Source organism: Pongo pygmaeus, chromosome 2, assembly GCF_028885625.2.
Source record: "Pongo pygmaeus isolate AG05252 chromosome 2, NHGRI_mPonPyg2-v2.0_pri, whole genome shotgun sequence".
NCBI classification, from domain to species: Eukaryota; Metazoa; Chordata; class Mammalia; order Primates; family Hominidae; genus Pongo; species Pongo pygmaeus.
Window position 1 is genome coordinate 133,873,993 of NC_085930.1, and position 20,862 is coordinate 133,894,854.

Sequence of the window (20,862 nt, forward strand, 5' to 3'; positions counted from 1 at the left end):
GTGAGCAGGGACTGTGCCACTGCACTCCAGCCTGGGCAACAGAGCAAGACTCCATCTCAAAAAAAAAAAAAAAGTGAAAACAAAAACTGCCATATAACATGCAAGACACAGCCTAAGGGTGGGGGAAAGGAGACTAAGAGTTTCTGGAAATGGTTATTAAAAGGGAATAAGGAGTGAGACAGACAATGGGGGAGGATTGTGGTGACAGGATTTAAAATTTCAATTTCATTTGCTACCATTGCAAACTGAGTTTTCCACTTAACTGTGTACATGTATTTGAAAAAGATATTTTTGTTTTGTTTGTTTGATTGGTTTTTTTTTTTTTTTTTTGAGACGGAGTCTCGCTCTGTCGCCCAGGCTGGAGTGCAGTGGCTCGATCTTGGCTCACTACAAGCCTCACCTCCCGGGTTCACGCCATTCTCCTGCCTCAGCCTCTCCGAATAGCTGGGACTATAGGCGCCTGCCACCACGCCCGGCTAATTTTTTGTTATTTGTAGTAGAGATGGGGTTTCACCATGGTCTCAATCTCCTGACCTCGTGATCCACCCGCCTCGGCCTCCCAAAGTGCTGGGATTACAAGCGTGAGGCATCGCGTCTGGCCTTTTTTTTTTTTTTTTTTTTTTTGAGACAGAGTCTCTGTCGCCCAGGCTGGAGTACAGTGGCATGATGATCTCAGCTTATTGCAACCTCCGCCTCCCAGGTTCAAGCGATTCTCCTGCCTCAGCCTCCCGAGTAGCTGGGACTACTAGACGCATGCCACCACGCCTGGCTAATTTTTGTATTTTTAGTAGAGACGGGGGTTTCACCATGTTGGCCAGGCTGGTCTCGAACTCCTGACCTCAAGTGATCCGCCCACCTCAGCCTCCCAAAGTGCTGGGATTACAGGTGTGAGCCACATGCCCAACAAGATATTTTAATTATATTTTTAAAAAACAACACCTGGAGTCCACTGTAAGCAGCTGGGATTGCCAAAAGTTTTCTCTTTGGAAATGAGCAGTTTGAATTATGCTGATGTAATTTGGAGTAGTGCTTCTCAAATTCCAATCTACTCAGGAATCACCTGGAGATCTCATCAAAATGAAGATTAAGATTCAGTGGGTGTTGGGTGGAACCTGAGATTCTACATTTCTAAAAGTTCCTGGGTGAAGACCACTCTTTGAGTAGCAAAGATTTGAAGAGATAAAGATGGTCTGACTTCAGCAACACCTTTCTCTTCTCCCTGAATTAACTTTAGCTTTTCATATACAGATTAAATGATTCAGTAATCCTTCCCTGGGACATAAGCCCTTTTTCGTCCTCCACTGTGTGACAATCCTTCCAGTTCACACAGCTGTACATGGAAGGCCAGCAGAAGATACCATAATGCTATGACTTCAAGCTGGGATTTTTAAACTATGGGAACTTTAAAAATCTGACACAAGTGAAAAGAGGAAAGTGTACAGGGTGGGTGTCAGGGTTCCCTCAGGAGAACAAAATTGCCTGGGATTAAGATAGAAATAGAATTGTAAGAGAGAAAAGATAACTAGTGAGGTAATTCACTATCAGAAGCATCTCTGAAAACTTTATTTATTTATTTTTTTTGAGACAGAGTCTCACTCTGTTGCTCAGGCTATGGTGCAGTGGCGCAATCTCAGCTCACCGCAATGTCCGCCTCCCAGGTTCAAGCAATTCTCCTGCCTCAGCCTCCCGAGTAGCTGAGATTATTGCCCGCCAACACACCCAGCTAATTTTTGTATGTTTAGTAGAGACGGGGTTTCACCATGTTGTCCAGGCTGGTCTTGAACCCCTGACCTCAGGCGATCTGCCTGCCTCGGCCTCCCAAAGTGCTGAGATTAGAGGCGTGAGCCACCGCACCTGGCTGAATACCTTAATTTAGAGTGCCATTTTGGTCTGTGAAGCCACAAGGAATCAAAAAAACAAATATTAAAGAGTGGTCAAGGCTACAGAAAGAGAGTGGAAAGCATATCATGAAGAAATGACCCAAGACAAAACAACCCAGGTATAAATAAACACCTCATTCAAATTCTTCTCATCTATGCTCTCCATGGTTACTCCAAAATCAAATCAACAGAAAATCTTCATGACATCCCTGACTGGAAGAAATCCTTGTGTTTATGCTGGAGTTGAATAAGATACTGCCCTCCCTTTGCTAAATATTATAATTAGGTCCCGCTGACTGAAAGGTCTGGAACCCCCTTGGCAGGCTCTCTGAAGATGCTGGAATGGCTCCAGTGGTTACCAAATAGCCTAGGGGTTGGCCAGACCCTTCATTACATCCGAGTGACCTCTCCAGGAGCAAACCTAAGCATGCATTACTCCTGAAAGGGCCTCAGGAGGTCCTGGGTGACACTGGGGCCTAGAAACTAGTACCCTGGAATGCTAAATCCAAGACAATTTCTTTCCATTTAATACACACACACAGAATTTATCAGAAATTATCTGTCAAAATGCCAGAGCAGTCAACTCAGACTTAGACACAGTGGAAAGATCTGTCAAACTGCTTGGCTAACATTGAGCAGTTCAGACAACCAGCTGACTAACAGAATTTTTCACCCTTCCGCCTGTTGTTTTGGCACCAAATCAACCAGGATGAGCAAAATAAGTAGTGCCTTATATGTTGTTTCCTTGGACAGCTCACATTCTCATGGTATCAGTCATTATCTGAGATGATGACTCTCACATCCACATAACCAGCCCAACCTGTAAAGCAGAACTTCCAGCCCTCATTTCTAACTGCTTACATCCAGCATTTCTGCCCAGTCAGTTTTACAAAAAGGCTTGCCCTCCATCCCAATACTCCCTTTTCTACCACCCTATTACCTTTGTTGGCACTGTCCTTCTCCCAGCTCCTAAGGTTAATCTGTACTCAATGCCCTCATCCAGGCCACCTGATTCTTCTTTCAAACTCTGTCAGACCTATACCTTCTCCATTCTCATTGCCAGGGCCCCAGTTCAGGCCCTTATCAGCCAACTAGAAGAAATACTTCCTCCCCTCTTCCAATACGTTCCCACTCCCAACCTTCCTCCTAATACCAACTCACATCACTCTACTCTAAAATGCCACTTAAGAACGTCAAGCATTTGTGTTTACTACTTTCCAAGGCAATTGCAGTCCAAATCATGTTATGTTCCCCTCCCAACAACCCTGTAGGACAAGTAATTCAATGCTTAGAGAAGGGGTGTGGCTTGCCTGAGTTCACCCAGCTGGCAAGGAACAAGGAGCCAACACCAAAACCTAGAACTTCTCTGTGGCATTCTAAAATACCTTGTGCCTCCTCCTTCTTAAAGGGCAAGGACACTATTATCAAATGGATTCAGTACAAAATTTTCTACCTGAAATTCAAGACCTTCTATCAACTCATTTCTTCCTAACCTAGCAGACCCTATTTCCCAGTTTCTCTTTGCCCGTATTTCTCTTTTCCTCCAAGTTGGCTAGCCTCTTTATTAAAAACAATAATTATTATTTAGCATTGTTTTAATTGTAACAGTAACTGACATCTATGAGGCATTCAGGATGTTCCAGATTCTATACCAAGTTGCTAAATACATTATTTCATTTTATCCTCAAAACAGCATTTGTCTATTAACAGACATATCTAATGTATCACCTCCAACAAAGAACTCTTTATTCTTACCCAAACCTGCTTCTCCTATGGTATTCTCTATCTTGGTAAATGGAACTACCATCCATTCAGTTGCTCAGGCCAAAAACCTGGACATTATCCTTCATTTCCGTCTTTTCATCACCCCCTCCCCTGTAACAAATTAAGTCCTGTTGCCTCTACCCTCACAATATAGCCCAAACTAATTCTCACCCCTCCATTCCTACTACCCTAGCCCAAGACATCATCTACTCATACCTAGACTACAATAACTTCCAACTGGCCCTCTTTATCTACTGTTTCTCTCATATACTTTATTCTCGGAGCAGCCAGAGGGGTCACTTCAAACCGGAAATCTAATTTGAATTCACTGGGAACAGCCCAGATGTCCATAACAAGTCAACAGATAAACAAACTAGTACGTCCACACAGCAGAATACTCCTCAGCAATAAACAGAAATTAACTACCAATGCATCCAACAACATGGATTAATCTCAAAAATATACTGAGTGAAAGAACAGTATGTACTATGTGGTAACATTTATATGAAAAATAGCTAAATTAACTTAAACTGACACAAATCAGATCAGTGGTTGCTTCCAAGGGAGAGAGATTTGAATGGCAAGGAGCAGGCGGAAATTTTCTAGGGGGATGGAAAAGTTCTGTGTCTTGATACGTATTTGTTGAAACTTATCAGAACTAAAGATCTTGACATCACTGTGTAAAAATTATATGTTGGCAATCTGGCCCCCATTTATCCCTTCTACCTAATCTCCTACACTCATCCCCCCCACCCCACCCACCTCCATCTAGCCACACAGGTCTCCTGACAGGCCTCGCACACGAAAAGCCACTTCTGGCCCCAGAGTCTTTGCACAGCACCCTCTTCCTCACTTCTTATCATGCAGGCCTCAGTCCGTGTCCCTTCTGCAGAAGGATTTCCTGGGCATGTATCTAGAGGAATTCCCCAGGCATTCTCATTTAATTCTCTGTTTTCATTCTCTGCGAGGCACTTACCACTTTCTGTTATTTTCTGGCTTATTGTCTGCTTCTGCTACCAGAAAGCAAGCTCTGCAAGAATAAGGACCCATCTGTCACTGTATCACCAGCATCTAAATCAACACCTGGCACATTAAATAACAATTTGTTGAGTAAACGGAAAAAGTTGACATATATCACTGTCTCCATATTACAGCTGCGAAATCTGAGGCTTGTAAAGCATAAGTAACCTCCCCATAGTCACACATCAGGGTTCAAACCCAGGCAGTCTGGTGCCCAGGTCCATGTTCTAAACTACTCTCACGTCTGGCTCACATCAGTTTTGCTTCTCTGCTTGGTTTTACTCTGTTCCGTCTACCTGGGCTGGGTCTCTCTCCCACCCTTTCACCTCCCCCTGGCTCACGATGGTTTCTCTCTGCATTGACTTCATGCTTGATTATTCATTTTAATTTTTCTTTCACTTAATATCTGTCTCCTCAACAAGAAAAGGGCTTCTTGTGGGTTTTGCTTCCTTTTGCACATGTAGCAGAGAAGTGGCCACAGGCCCCTAACCGGTGCTCACAGATGTGTTCCTTTAGAGGTGGGATGAGTCAGGTAGTCCTGTAAGTATGTGCAAATCCTGGGTTACATGACTCACTTCATTATTTCAAAGTATGCTGACCTTGGCGTCTTTGGCATTCTGCCATCTAGTTTCAACACCAGCTTGTCAGAGCTGATGCAAATTGGCGCTGTCACCATCAATCACTATGATATTACTCAGGTCTCATCCTCATACTTCTGGAACCTCCTGCATACCACACAAACCTCCCAAAAGGCTGCACAAGCCAAGAGTACGCAACGCATAAGGACTGATTAGGATGGCATGGAATTTAATGGAAGCAACTCCATACAACTTGCCCTGAGGTTACTGACAAGATTACCCTAAACCTCCTCCTGATATTAGGTGATGTATTGTTCCAAGTGGACCATTAGAGACATTATTCACACTTTTTTCCAAAATAAATGCATCCATCTCCTTCACATCTGTAATCAATCCCAGCACTTTGGAAGGCCGAGGCGGGTGGATCACGAGGTCAGGAATTCAAGACCAGCCTGGCCAAGATGGTAAAACCCCGTCTCTACTAAAGATACAAAAATTAGCTGGGTATGGTGGCAGGCCCCTGTAATCCCAGCTACTCAGGAGGCTGAGGCAGAGAATTGCTTGAATCCGGGAGGTGGAGGTTGCAGTGAACCAAGATCGCGCCACTGCACTGCAGCCTAGGTGACAGAGCGAGACGCCGTCTCAAAAAAAAACATAGGCATGGGCAAGGACTTCATGTCTAAAACACCAAAAGCAATAGCAACAAAAGCCAAAATTGACAAATGGGATCTAATTAAACTAAAGAGCTTCTGCACAGCAAAAGAAACTACCATCAGAGTGAACAGGCAACCTACAAAATGGGAGAAAATTTTCGCAACCTACTCATCTGACAAAGGGCTAATATCCAGAATCTACAATGAACTCAAACTAATTTACAAGAAAAAAACAAACAACCCCATCAAAAAGTGGGCGAAGGACATGAACAGACACTTCTCAAAAGAAGACATTTATGCAGCCAAAAAACACATGAAAAAGTGCTCACCATCACTGGCCATCAGAGAAATGCAAATCAAAACCACAATGAGATACCATCTCACACCAGTTAGAATGGCAATCATTAAAAAGTCAGGAAACAACAGGTGCTGGAGAGGATGTGGAGAAATAGGAACACTTTTACACTGTTGGTGGGACTGTAAACTAGTTCAACCATTGTGGAAGTCAGTGTGGCGACTCCTCGGGGATCTAGAACTAGAAATACCATTTGACCCAGCCATCCCATTACTGGGTATATACCCGAAGGACTATAAATCATGCTGCTATAAAGACACATGCACACGTATGTTTATTGTGGCACTATTCACAATAGCAAAGACTTGGAACCAACCCAAATGTCCAACAGTGATAGACTGGATTAAGAAAATGTGGCACATATACACCATGGAATACTATGCAGCCATAAAAAATGATGAGTTCATGTCCTTTGTAGGGACATGGATGAAATTGGAAATCATCATTCTCAGTAAATTATCGCAAGAACAAAAACCAAACACCACATATTCTCACTCATAGGTGGGAATTGAACAATGAGAACACATGGACACAGGAAGGCGAACATCACACTCTGGGGACTGTTGTGGGGTAGGGGGAGGGGGGAGGGATAGCATTAGGAGATATACCTAATGCTAAATGACGAGTTAATGGGTGCAGCACACCAGCATGGCACATGTATACAGATGTAACTAACCTGCACATTGTGCACATGTACCCTGAAACTTAAAGTATAATAATAATAAAATAAAAATAAAAATAAACAAAAAAAACAAAAAACAAAAACAAAAAAATAAGCCTAAAGCTGGACACAATGGCTCATGCCTGTAATCCCAGCACTTTGGGAGGCCAAGGCGGATGGATCACTTGAGGTCAGGAGTTTGAGACCAGCCTTGCCAACATGGCGAGACCCCATCTCTACTAAAAATACAAAAATTAGCCCAGTGTGGTGGCACGTGCCTGTAATCTCAGCTACTCGGGAGACTGAAGCAGGAGAATCACTTGAACCTGGAGGTGGAAGTTGCAGTGAGCTGAGATCATGCCACTGCACTCCAGCCTGGGCTACAGAGTGAGACTCCATCTCAAAAAAATAAAATAAAATAAAAATAAATAAAAAATAAGCCTAAACAGTAAAGGAACAATTAAAGAAAGTCTATTGTAGACTTTAAAGTGGGCCACAAAGTAACAAAAAATATAAATAGTAAAGAATACCTTCATATACAATTGATTTTTAAGTTTACTAATATAATACAGACTTCTAGAATATATGCTAAAACTTTGTCTCACTTTGTAGCTTTTAACTCACTGATCTCATAACACTCATATACCTTCGTGAGTTTTTTTGTTTTGTCTTGTTTTTTGAGACAGGGTCTCATTCTGTCACCCAAACTAGATTGCAGCAGCACACTCACGGCTCACCACAGCCTCGACCTCCTGGACTCAAGTGATCCTCCTGTCTCAGCCTCCTGAGTAGCTAGGACTACAGACATGTGCCACCACGCCCAGCTAATTTTTATATTTTTATATAGATGGGGTTTCATTATGTTGCCCAGGCTGGTCTCAAACCCTTGAGCTCAAGCAATCTGCCCACCTTGGCCACCCAAAAGTAGGATCCCACACCTGGGATTACAGGCGTGAGCCACATTCCTGGCCTTGAGAATTTAATTGTAACTTGCAGAAGAGGAAACAGTGGTTGGAGAGGATTAAAATATAGGTGATTCCTCTTTGCTTGATTTGTAGGAGACATTCAGGCCATAAAATAAGTGTTGCTTGTCATCAAGTCTGCCATGAACCAAGGGGAACCACACTTAACTATGAGTAGGTGTTGTTCCAGCCCCAGCTGGAGGCTGCCCTGCTGCAGACCACAAAGCTAGCTACTAAACCTCCCTGCACCTTAGTTTCCTCATCTTTCTTTTTTGAAGACGGAGTCTAGCTCTTGTCACCCAGGCTGAAGTGCAGTGGCGCAATCTCAGCTCACCACAACCTCCACCTCCCGGGTTCAAGTGATTCTCCTGCCTCAGCCTCTCGAATAGCTGGGATTACAGGCACCTGCCAGCACACCTGGCTAATTTTCGTCTTTTTGTTTTTTTAGTAGAGATGGGGTTTCACCATGTTGGCCAGCCTGGTGTCAAACTCCTGACCTCAGGTGATCTGACCACCTCAGCCTCCTAAAGTGCTGGGATTACAGGCATGAGCCACCATGCCTGGCCATCTTTACAACACAGTTTCTTTTCCACCAATCTCACAAAGCCCGTGAATATCAAATTACCAATTTATTCAACAAATATTTATCAAGTGCCTACTATGTGCAAGGTATGATCCACCTGAGATATGAATTTAATGGAAAATTTAATGGAATTTAATCCCCGTACAACTTGTCTGTTTCTCTTATGGGCTGAGGCCTTATAGGCTCCATGAACCCAAATCTCTGCTTCATGGAGCTTCTATTGTCATAAGGAAAACAGACAAGAAATCATTTTTTAAAATACAATTTCCAAATATTAAGAAGTGCAGTAAAGGAAAACAAAACAAGATAAGATTATAGAGTGATAGATGGGGTGCTGCTACTTTAGACCGGAGAGTCAGGAAGGCTTCTCTGAGAAGCTGGCATTTAAGAACAGACTGGAATGAGGCTTTGAGAACAAGATACAGAGATACAAGGGAGAGAAAAGTGTGCAAAGCAGCAGGTAACCACATGCACAATTAGATGCTAGAGATGAATGTGATTCAAAATTATAAAAGACTTGATTCCATTTCAATTATAACTAGGTGATAAATTATCTTAAGAAGTTTGAACAGGAAGTACCTGAGCAGAAATCTTCCAAAGGAGCCCATGGAATTTAATGTTAAATGAATAAATAAATGGCAACAGATATAACACCCCATGTGTGCAAACACACAATCTTTAAGTAAATCCCCATTTTGTTAAATATACCAATTACGGAAAAGACTAATTTATAAGTGAATGGTTCAAATGAATCAGCCATTAAATAACAAGCTCATCATATATTCAATACTACTTTTCAGGGACAGTTGTTATGAAAAATCTTTGTGGAGCTGTAGAGTAATCTTTGCTTCTCACTGTCATTCCTGGGGAAAGGGTGGCATTTAATGGCCTCAGCAAGTAGTTCTAGAGAACACGGGAATGAATGTTCTCTTTCCAACATCTCTATCAACTAGGTCCACATAAGAAAGGCATTGCCCACTGGAGCTTTAGGTACTGGGCTCTGGCCAGCCTTTTGGGAAAGCTGCCATCACTCTCAACATGTATGGTTCTGCATGGCTCACTGACTACAACGTATAGCAACTCTAGTCATCTTCCAGAACCAGGGACAGGTGGCAACAGGATTTCACATGAATATTTACCAGTAAGGACTCACCAATACGGACTCCAGGGGAGAAGGAGCTGTGCAGGCCAGACATACTACCAGCAGTGACATCATCAGCCCACATGCACCCACCTCCTTATCATTCTGCCTCTCTTCCTTTCACATTCCTTATCTACATCTACTTGGCCAAGTATCCCTCCTTGATTTGATTTTTTTGTTTGGGTTTTTTTTTTTTTTTTTTTTGAGACAGAGTATTGCTGTGTCACCCAGGCTACAGTACAGTGGTGTGATCTTGGCTCACTGCAACCTCTGCTTCCTGGGTTCAAGCCATCCTCGTGCCTCAGCCTCCCAAGAAGCTGGGACTACAGGTGTGTGCCACCATGCCCAGCTAATTTTTGTATTTTAGTAGAAACAAGGTTTTGTCATGTTGGCCAGGCTGGTCTTGATTTCTTGGCCTCAAGTGATCTGCCCACCTCGGCCTCTCAAAGTGCCGGGATTATAGGCGTGAGCCACCACACCCGGCCACCTCCTTGATTTCTTATGCACATTCCTGCCCTCCTGGGTTCTTCCAAATTTGACTATCAAATTCCCATCCTTTCTTTCAAAAGCCTAGTTAAAGATTCATCCCATAGAATGGCATGACCCCAGGAGGCAGATCTTGCAGTGAGCCGAGATCATGCCACTGCACTCCAATCTGGGTAACAGAGCAGGACTCCATCTCAAAAAAAAAAAAAAAAAAAAAAGATTCATCCCATGAGGTTGTCCACATCCAATGACTTCCATCCTGAAAACTGCTGGCAATGTTTTAATTTTTTAATTTAAAAACATGTGTCTTTACAAACTACTGCTATATGCAATAATATAGATGCATCTGACAGACATAATGTTGAGTGAAAGAACCCAGACACAAATAATTCATACCATATGATTCAATTTATGTAAAGTTTAAGAACAGACAAAACTAATATCTGGTAATAGAAGTCAGAATAAGGATTACCAGGAGTGCGGAGGAGGCACAAGAGAACCCTCTGAGATGCTGGAAATGTCCTACAGCTATATCTAGGTGGCAGTTGCAAAGATGTATACACATGTAAAAATTAATCGCACTATAAACATGATTTGAGCCCTTTATGCGTAATGCAACTAAAAGTTTTTTTTAATGACTCCTTTTTATCACGTTGAGATACTGTTGTGTGAACAGTCTTATATAAACTGGTTGGGGGACTTCTAAATTTTTTTTTTTGAGACAGGGTCTCACTCCATTGCCCAGGCTAGAGTGCAGTGGTGTGATCTCAGCTCACTGCAATCTCTGCCTCCGGGCTCAAGCAGTCGTCCCACCTCAGGCTTCTGAGTAGCTGGGACTATAGGCGCAAGCCACCACGCCCTGCTAATATTTGTATTTTTAGTAGAGACCGCGTCTCACCGTGTTGCCCAGGCTGGTCTCGAACTCCTGAGCTCATGCGATCCGCCTGCCTCAGCCTCCCAAAATGCTGGGATTACAAGGGGGAGCCACGGTGCCCAGATGGACTTCTAAACTTTCAAGACAGTCAATTTCTTAACTTTCTGACACATTTGGCACCTTCCATAGCCTGAGTAGGTATCTCTTTCATCTTCCTTCAACAGAGAATTCTATTGGGCCAGCACAGTGACCAGTCTTGACTGTCACCTTTAAAACAATCAAGAGCATGTATATGTCTGTCCTGGGCCAGTAATAAAGAATGCTTATTTTGTTTACTCTATGGCCTGCACAGGTTCAATGGACTAGAAAATCCTTTGAACATACCTCTCAATTGGAGTACAATAAATTTCAAACGACAGCAGAATGCCTAAAACAAATGTAATCCTCTCTGGAAACCATCTGGAAGAAAAGCGACCCCCTCCACCCCCATGCGAAAGTTTTGGAAGAGGAAGCAAAATGGTACATAGGAAAGAGGATCTACTTGGGCAGACACTTTCCTGAGTAACCACTGTAGCTTGAAGAAGTCACTTAACCTCTTTGGGTCTCAGTTCCCTGATAGTAAAATGACCTCCCTTACCTTCCACTTACCCCGGGTAGAAGAATCAAATGACGTGAGACATAACACTTTGGCAAACACACAAACTGCTAATACTAATGGAACCTTTTTTACAAATAAAATTAAATAGACATTTGTGGAATGCCTAGGTTCCAAGAACTTTCATATATCCTGAAGTATTTAACCTTCACAATAAGTCAGTGAGGTGGCACCTGGACTCCTACTTCACCAAGGAGGAAACCGAAACTAGGCAGTTAAGGCGGCTGCCCAGCCAGGCGCGGTGGCTCACACCTGTAATCCCAGCACTTTGAGAGGCCAAGGTGGGCGGATCATGAGGTCAAGAAATCGAGACCATCTTGGCCAACATGGTGAAACCCCGTCTCTACTAAAAATACAGAAATTAGCCGGGCGTGGTGGCAGGGGCCTGTAGTCTCAACTACTCGGAATGCTGAGGCAGGAGAATCACTTCAACCTCGGAGGTGGAGGTTGCAGTGCATGCCACTGCACTCCAGCCTGGCGACAGAGCAAGACTCCATCTCAAAAAAAAGGGGGGCGCTGCCCAAAGGCACCCAGCATAAAGGGAAGGAAGCAAGGATTCCCCTCCTTCTCTCCCCATGTGCGAGTAGCCAATATGCCTGTTCAGATTCCCCATTTGAATCAGATGACCACAGCAGAAAAGCACCATGCAAGAGTAGGAAACTGTTGACAATTTTTCCTAAATAGCCCCTTTTCTCTTAACGACAGACTAACTAAATCAGAAGCCACTGAGCCTTGAAAATCCTAATTTTATTGGCACTATACGGAGTATTCATCTGAGAAGCAGATGTGCTGACTGCTCCCAGGCATCTTACAGGAAAGTGTATATTTCACCCTCCATAGTCACCATGATGGATCAGACCCTATGGATTTACTTAACAACCACAGAATTAAATCTGGCTAACACCGAGGCAACTGGGTTTAAATCTGCCGGGTGATTTTTAAAAACAAAACAAAACAAAAACCTTAAACAGCGCTATATCACAAATCGCTATTTCCAAGCACACACTTCCTAAAACAAAACAGTCCTCAGCAGATTTTGCTGGTTTGCCCTGTAAACTACTTTCTCAGTTATATAAAACTACAAATTGCAATCTGAAGGCTTTGCAGGCTTCAATTTCCATCTTCCCTGAAAATTTCTGAGGATACAGAATTAAATTTGGACATCTTTCTCTCAGGCTTTTTGTATTGTGCCTGCCAAATGAAACATTTTTTCCTTTGTATGCTTGGCTTTATGATACTTACCTCATTTTAGAGAAGTCACCACAGGATATAATTCTGTGCAATAAACTCATGTGGCTAAAGACTGATCTTTTAAAACAACATCTTATCCACCTCCCTCCATGTTTTGTATTTTGCTGTGACAATATTGCCTATCTGAAGCCTTGCCAAAAAGATATTTCTAATTAAGTTTCTGTTTGCAAACCAACAACCAATTTGATACAAAATATCACTTTAAAAAGGTATTCATGGGCCTTGTGTGGTGGCTTACGCCTGTAATCCCAGCACTTCGGGAGGCGCAGGCAGACAGATCACTTGAGGTCAGGAGTTTTGAGACCAGCCTGGCCAACATGGTGAAACCCCGTCTCTACTAAAAATACAAAAAAATTTAGCAGGGCATGGTGGCACTTGCCTGTAAACCCAGCTACTTGGGAGGCTGAGGCAGGCGAATTGCTTGAACCCGGGAGGCGGAGGTTGCAGTAAACTGAGATCACACCACTGCACTCCACTCCAGCCTGGGTGACAGAGTGAGGCTCCGTCTCAAAAAAAAAAAAAAAAAAAAAGTACTCATGGCAAGAGGAAACTTTCGGGGATGGAAGAAGTCATAACACCGGGTTGTGGTGATGGATGCACAACTGCATACATTAACTCAAAAGCAGCATAGTTACAGTGGGCAAGTTTTATGATCTATAAATTATACCGCAATAAAGCTGTTTAAAATATATGCCCATGATTCACAAAGTGAGATTTTTCAGATTTTAAGTGTTAGTCAAATTCATATTAAAAGCATTGGTTTAGGCTAGGCATGGTGGTTCATGCCTGTAATCCCAGCACTTTGGAAGGCCAAGGCAGGCCAATTGCTTGAGCCCAGGAGTTCAAGACCAGCCTGTTAAACATGGTGAAACCCAGGTTGGCGAAACATCTCTATAAAAAATACAAAAATTAGCCGGCCATGGTGACGTGCGCCTGTGGTCCCAGCTACTTGGGAGACTAGGGTGGGAGGATCACCTGAGCCCACTGCACTCCAGCCTGGGAAGCAGAGTAAGATCCTGCCTCAAAAAAGCCTCAAAAAAAAAAAAAAAAAAAAAAAGGGGGCAAAACAAAAACCATTAATGCTTTTTCTTTCTGTGCTGCAAAGGTATTTGTCTAAAACAGGCTTTCTCAACTTCTGTTAATTCTATTAATATTTTGGACCAGATAATTATTCGCTGGGGGGAGTTGTCCTGTGCATTGTGGGATGTATAGCAACATTACTGGCCTCCACTCACTAGTTGCCAGTTGCATTCCCTCCTCCCAACTGCAAAGATTGAAAATGTCTCCAGACATTGTCAAATGTCCCCTGGGAGGCTAAATAGCTCCTGGGTGAGAGCCACTGCTCTAAATGCTGACAATTGAAAAAGACAATTTGCTCTCTGGGGGAGTGACTGACAAACACAAAGGTGTTGGGGGACGCTCTCCAACTATAAGGCTTGTTCTAGTGCCCCACCCACCAGCCCTTAGCCAACAGAGGATGCTTTTTGTTTTATGGTGGCACCTCTACCTCTGCTCTCTGTATATTCTACAGCCGGTGCTACTTCTAGATTATAAATCATTATTATTATTATTTTGAGGTCTAGTGCAGTGGCATGATCTCAGTTCACTGCAACTTCTGCCTCCCAGGCTCAAGCCATCCTCCCACCTCAACCTCCTGAGTAGCTAGGGACTACAGGCACGCACCATCATGCCCAGCTAATTTTTGTAATTTTTGTAGAGGCAGGGTTTCACCATGTTGCCCAGGCTGGTCTCGAACTTGTGAGCTCAAGTGATCTGTCTGCCTTGGCCACCCAAACTGCTGGGATTACAGGCATGAGCCACCATGCCCCGGACCTATTTTTTCAATTAGGACTAATTTTATAGTCCTGTACCCATGAAACTCCTTAAATGTGGCACCTTGCCCAGAACCCAAGCAACTGGGTTCTCCATAAATGCTTTGTGGCCACTGACTCTGACATATGAGTAAAGCACCAGGCAATTCAGTTTATTTAGCCAGCATTAACCCAGCATCTTTATGTTCTAGGAATTCTGGAGACACTTTTTTCTTTTAACTTTAAGGTTGAAGTCATGATCACCACTTTATACACGCAGTCATTGAGACTCAGAGAAAAACTAAGTGACTTTTGCCTAAGATCACACAAGTGGCAGAGCTGGGGTGGATTCAGGACTGAGTCTGCTGCTCTTACTTGACTTCCAAGTTAACAGTGTCTCCCCTACCTTCTGAGGGCTTGCCATGGGCAAGACACCATGCTGGATGTCTAATACAGCCCATTTTAAATCCTCACTGTTATGCCATGAGGGGGGTAACATCATTCCTTTACAGACAGGGAAATAAAGGCTTAAATGAAATCCTTACCCAAGGTTGCAGAGCTGGATATCCCAAAATTTGAACTCAGATTAGTCTGAACTCTGAAGCCCATGTTCTTAGCCACTATACCCTATTGTCTCCCCTTACGTATTAATATAAATGGCCTGTTCCTTTAGGAAGGGTTAGTCAATGGGTTTTGTTTCTCTTTTGAAGTTAGTAGATGATACACTTTAATTCAAGAAGATTTGGATTTGGCCTACTCATACATTCACTTGAGGTTTCTTTTATAACATTAAAAACCCAATCCCAAGCAGGCATGGTGGTGCAGGCCAGTAGTCCCAGCTACCCAAGAGGCTGAGGTGGGAGGATCACCTGAGTCAAGGAGTTCAAGGCTGCAGTGAGCTATGATCGTGCCAGTGTACCCCATCCTGGGCAACAGAGCAAGACCCTGTCTCTAAAATAAATAAATAAATAAATAGGCCAGGTGCAGTGGCTCACACCTGTAATCCCAGCACTTTGGGAAGTCGAGGCAGGCAGACTGCTTGAGCCCAGGAGTTGGAAACCAGCCTGGCAAACATGGCGAAACCCCATCTCTACCAAAAAAAATACAAAAATTAGCCAACAATAGTGGTGTATGCCTGTGGTCTCAGCTACTCAGGAGGCTAAGGTGGAAGGATCACTTGAGCCTGGGAGGTAGAGGTTGCAGTGAGCCAAGATCACACCACTGTACTCCTGCCTGGGTGACAGAGCGAGACCCTGTCTCAAAAAATAAATAAATAACCCAATCCTATCAATATCTGTGGGACACCTAGAACTGTCCTATATGACAAATCTCTACTTAGTTGTCAAGAAGTGATTAAGTTAAAATTCCACAACTGCTATCATCACAGCTAATCATTTCTTCCATTTTCTCTTCTCTGGTTCATTTGCTTAGTCAATAACCGCATCGCTAAGAATCTATTCAAAGATTCTAAATGCGTATCAAATAATCATACAAATCATAAAAATCATAATATAAGCACCAGGAAGAGTACAGATGAATTTGGATAATTTCTAATGGGAAGGCTGCTCAGGGGAGTAAACGAAAGGCAAGGAATCTGAGTTCTATAGGAAGAGTTGGGAGTTAATTTTAAAATGTGGAAAGAAGAGCTTCCAGTCCCAGTGAACAGCATGTGCAAAGCCCCTCACCCCACCTCATCCCCCACTAGGTGAAAGGAAATCATGTGCCTGAACCCTCGATAAGGAACCACAGATAGCAGTAGCCAGGCCACGCAGGGCCTTGTGGACCGCAATAAAGAGAAATTAAAGGGCCTGAAGTGGGGGTATAACATGGTCAGATCTACTTTTTTTTATTTTTTATTTTTTGAAGCAGAATCTCGCTCTGTCGCCCAGGCTGGAGTACAGTGGCGCAATCACAGCTCACTGCAACCTCTGCCACCACGCCTGGTTAATTTTTTATTTTTTGTAGAGACGAAGTCTCACTATATTGCCCAGGCTGGCCTCAAACTCCTGGACTCAAGTGATCCTCCTGCCTCGGCCTCCCAAAGTGCTGGGATTACAGGTCTGAGCCACTGCACCTGGCCTAGATCTACATTTTTAATGAACACAGAACCAAAATGACTCTGAAGCAACCTTTACCAGGACACAGTTCAAAGATCTGGATCCTGCAAAACAAGTTTGTTTGTTTCTTTTCTTTTTTCTTTTTTTTTTTTTTTTTTTTCCTTTTTCTTTTCTCTGGGGTGTGGCACGTCACCCTGGCTGAGTTAGCTCCCTTCTTTTTTGGTTTTGTTTGTGAAGTTTAAAGGCCAGATTTGTATCAGGCCTGGGACCTGTTTTTCTTTCAAAAGCCCCCCAGTGAACTACCTTATCTCTTTCTAGATCCCTCCTCATTCTCTAATCTCTCTAATCTAACTTGCCAAGGGGCCTGTGGCAAAGGTAGAGCAATCTGTCCTTTTGGGCTTGCTCATATTAAGTGCAGAAACAAGCTGAGAGAGAACCACAGATTTTGCTCTCTTACACTCCCTCGTACCCAATCAAGTCCAGTTAAATTTTTTTTTTAAAAAAAAAAGCAAATCTGAGATAGTAGTGCCCTCTTGGCCACGCACCCCAGCCGGTGGCCCTAGGCAACAAAGGTCTGGCTCGAGTTGGCCCACCTCCAAGCTTCCAGAACTGCTTTCAGTTTCTCCACTACAAGAAGCTTCACCCCACCCCACTCTGCCCTGCCAATAGTAGCCACTGACACTTTCTCCAGGAAGCCAATCCCACCCTACCAGTGCCCCAGTCTATGAACTGTCCTGCTCTGGGTCCGCAACTACTCCAAGAAAGTAGTTTTTCTGAACTTCTCTGTAATTTTGGTTCACTGCCCTCCTCCCTAGGCCCCCAACACATGCATACGCACACATGCACTTGTGCACACACACAGTAAGTAACTCCTGAAGGACAAATTCTGTGTGTCATAGGCCCAGCACCTAGCACAATGCCTGACACCCAGTTGGTAACCCTCTAAATATTTACTGAATGAATGGACACATAAAAATGAACACTTTCAGCCGGGCATTGTGGCTCATGCCTATAATCTCAGCACTTTGGGAAGCAAGGCGGGCAAACTGCTTGGGCTCAGGAGTTTGAGAACAGCCTGGGCAACAAGGGGAAACCCTGTATCTACAAAGAATACAAATAATAATAATAATAGTGTACTGGTGCATGCCTGTAGTCCCAGCTACTCAAGAGGCTGATGTAGGAGGATCACCTGAGCCCAGGGAGGTTGAGTCCGCAGTGAGCTACGATCATGCCACTGCACTCCAGCCTGCGTGGCAGAGTGAGACCCTGTCTCAAAAAAAAAAAACAAAAACAAAAAAAAAACCACCTTAAAATAAATTTTCTCTTTTTCTTGTTGGGTCATGAAAGTGACCAGAAAACACTCAAATCCCACTTGGAAGTGGTGCTACATCTTACCCATAGAAATTTGAAAAGATCAAAAATATCAATGCAGGCCACATATGCTCATGGTTTTAGACAAAACCAAAACTTCAGGAAAGTTTTCAGACATTAAAGCTACAGCAGGCAGCAGGAAGTCTTTAAGAGGTGCTGGTGATGAGAACCCAATAAATAAATTTTAAAATAAAGCCAGAACAAAAACACTGAGTTGAGACAGTTCCTGCATGAGCCCACTTTGGCTGCAAAACGCCAAGGCCACCAAGTAATTGACCTTGCTCTTTTTTTTCATAGGTTTTTGTGGAACAGGTGGTGTTTGATTACATAAGTTCTTTAAAGGTGATTTGTGAGATTCTGGTGTAGCCATCACCCAAGCAGTATGCCCTGTACCCATGACCTTGTTCTTAATTCCGTACACAGCTCGCCCTTCTGCCTACTAGAGTCGGTGTCCTGTTCTCATTCGTCTAATGCCCTTCATGATCAACTCCTGGGCTTGCACCTTTCTTAGAAGCACACTCCCCACTTCATCTTTTTTGCATTCCTTCTTCAGAAATAACTACATGGCATTATTATTTGTTTCTGTCTTTTCTGCTAAAATCAAAGGGGACAAATAATATATTGTCCAGATCCGAATTGGAATGTGGTCTGTGGACTAGCATAGCATCACTTGGGAGTTTGTCAGAAATGCAAACTCTCAGCTTCCACCTCAGACCACCTGATTCATAATCAGCATTTTAACCAGCTTCCCCAGGAGATTCCTATGCACATTAAAGTTTGAGGAGCACTGGGCTAGATCCTACATTCACTCAACAAATATTTATTGAACCAGCGTAGGATACAGAGGTGCTTAACATAAACCTGAGCATATGGTGTGGAAAAAGAGCAAGCACAGACATTCCATTGTAACTGAGAAGCTCCTGCAAGTACTAAGAAGAGTACAACCTAGATGTTCTATTATAATAAATTATAATTATGTCAAAATTCAGAAGTGGTCACCGCAGCTTGGTTGTGAGAATCGGGAATCTGGAATCTGGGAACTTGACCCTCTTTGCAGCAGGCAGGAAGAATACAGGGAGGTGTGAGTGTGTGTGAGTGTGTCTCTTCCCTGCCTCAGCCACAGGCCGCAGGAGCTGACAAGGCCAAGTCCCCGCCCCCCTCAGCTGTCACCCTGTCAAAACAAAGCCGCTGCTGACAGCGCAGGGCCAGCCTGCCCCGCGGCCTCGGGCAATCCTCCCACCTCGGGAACACAGCCTCCACAACTGGATCTGCAGCTGGGGGTGACAGGGTGCCTAAACTGGCATGGAGAGTGGGTAGCAAGAAATGGGTGTCCTCAAACTGAGCAGTAGCGCCCGCCGCGCTGGGCTGTCACTTTGCCAAATCCTGTTTACACCTCGAGCAGCTAGCTGGGACAGCGTTTTAACTAAACAAGTAATAATACAATAATGACAGGGCTGTCACCGCGCGCGGCAGTGCCTCCGCCCCCAGCCGCGGGCGCCAGGCGCCACAAGACCCTCGCCTCGGGCTCTGCCCACCTTCCCACCCCGCGCTTTCCTTCCCTTCGCTTTCCCAAAGCGCCAGGAGTCCGGGAGTCTTCTCCACCCCCACTCCTTGCACCCAGTTCCTCCCAGCGGGACACAGGAAGGAATCGACTGCAGAAGGGACTACTCAGTCCCCCAAAAGATGTTTCCTTGCCCCTGGGTCACCCGCCACATGGAAAGCACCGCTCCACTCCCGGGAAAGTGACTCTAGCGAGCTCCTACAGAGCAACAAAACCCCAAGGTAGCCCGGGAGCTCGGATGCCGAAGCTACTCCTTTCAAGCGGAAGGAATGAAGGGCTCTCCGTCTTAGTGATCCCCCTTCTTCAAACCCAGCAGGACTCTTATCCAAGAAGAAGCTAATTGGGCGCGGGCGACAAGAGCACTTCCGCGGTGCAGCGGCCCCAGGCGGGAGGCGAGAGGCAGGAGGCGGGAGGCGGGAGGCGGGAGGCGGAGGTGGAAGCGGGAGGGGGAGGGGGTCCCGCGGGCTGGGCCCCTAGCACCCATCCGCGGTCCGAGAGCGGCGAGCGCGTACCTTGCAGGCGGAGTACACTCCGAGTTTCTCCAGTTTCTTGGCCCGCGGAGCGGAGCGTAGTTGCGCTTTCTTCACGGCGATTCGGGCCGAGCCACCGCCTCCCGGTCCTTCGGCCGTGCCCGCTGCAGCCACTGCCGTCGCCGGACCGCAGGCGCCCGAGCCCCCGGCGGCAGCGGCGCAGGGGGAACCCTGCGGGGGCGCGGGCGGCAGCGCCGTAGGCTGCGGGGGCAGCGCCCCCGGCCCGGCCCCTGCCCCTGCCCCGGCTCCTGCCCCGCAGCCGCCCGGCCCGGCCCCGCCAGCCTCGGACATGCCGCCCCGGAGCACGGCAGGAGGCGCCGAGTGTCAGGCGCCGCCGCCGCCGCCGCCAGGGTCTCCCTCTCGGGCTCTGGTAGTCTGGAGAGCGAGACCCTCCCCCCACGCCCTCCCGCCCCCTTCGCCCACCCCCCACCCCGCCCCCGCCCTCCCCCTAGCGCGCCGCTCGCCGGGCTCGCTCCGGCCGGGCCCCGCGCGCTGATGGTGGTGGCGGTGGCGGTGGCGGTGGCGGCGGCAGCAGCGGCGGCAGCTGCTCCCCCAGGAGGGAGGGGACTAGCGGCTCCGCTGCCGCTGCCGCCGCCGCCACAGCACACGCCCTCTCTTGGTTCTCCTGCCCGGGACTCTGCTCCGCGCCTTGGCTGCGGACATGTTCCT

At 45.4% G+C, this 20,862-nt stretch overlaps 1 protein-coding gene across 1 annotated transcript in view; it reads right to left on the minus strand.

Moving 5' to 3' along the window:
- KAT2B (lysine acetyltransferase 2B) overlaps positions 1-20,592 on the minus strand; it is a 115,844-nt gene extending 95,252 nt beyond the window's left edge. Inside the window, exon 1 of the mRNA XM_054479931.2 lies at positions 20,176-20,592. Coding sequence (XP_054335906.1) covers positions 20,176-20,484 — 309 coding nt within the window. The 5' untranslated portion in view covers positions 20,485-20,592. The remainder of the gene's footprint in view (positions 1-20,175) is intronic.
- Positions 20,593-20,862: the final 270 nt, after the last annotated feature.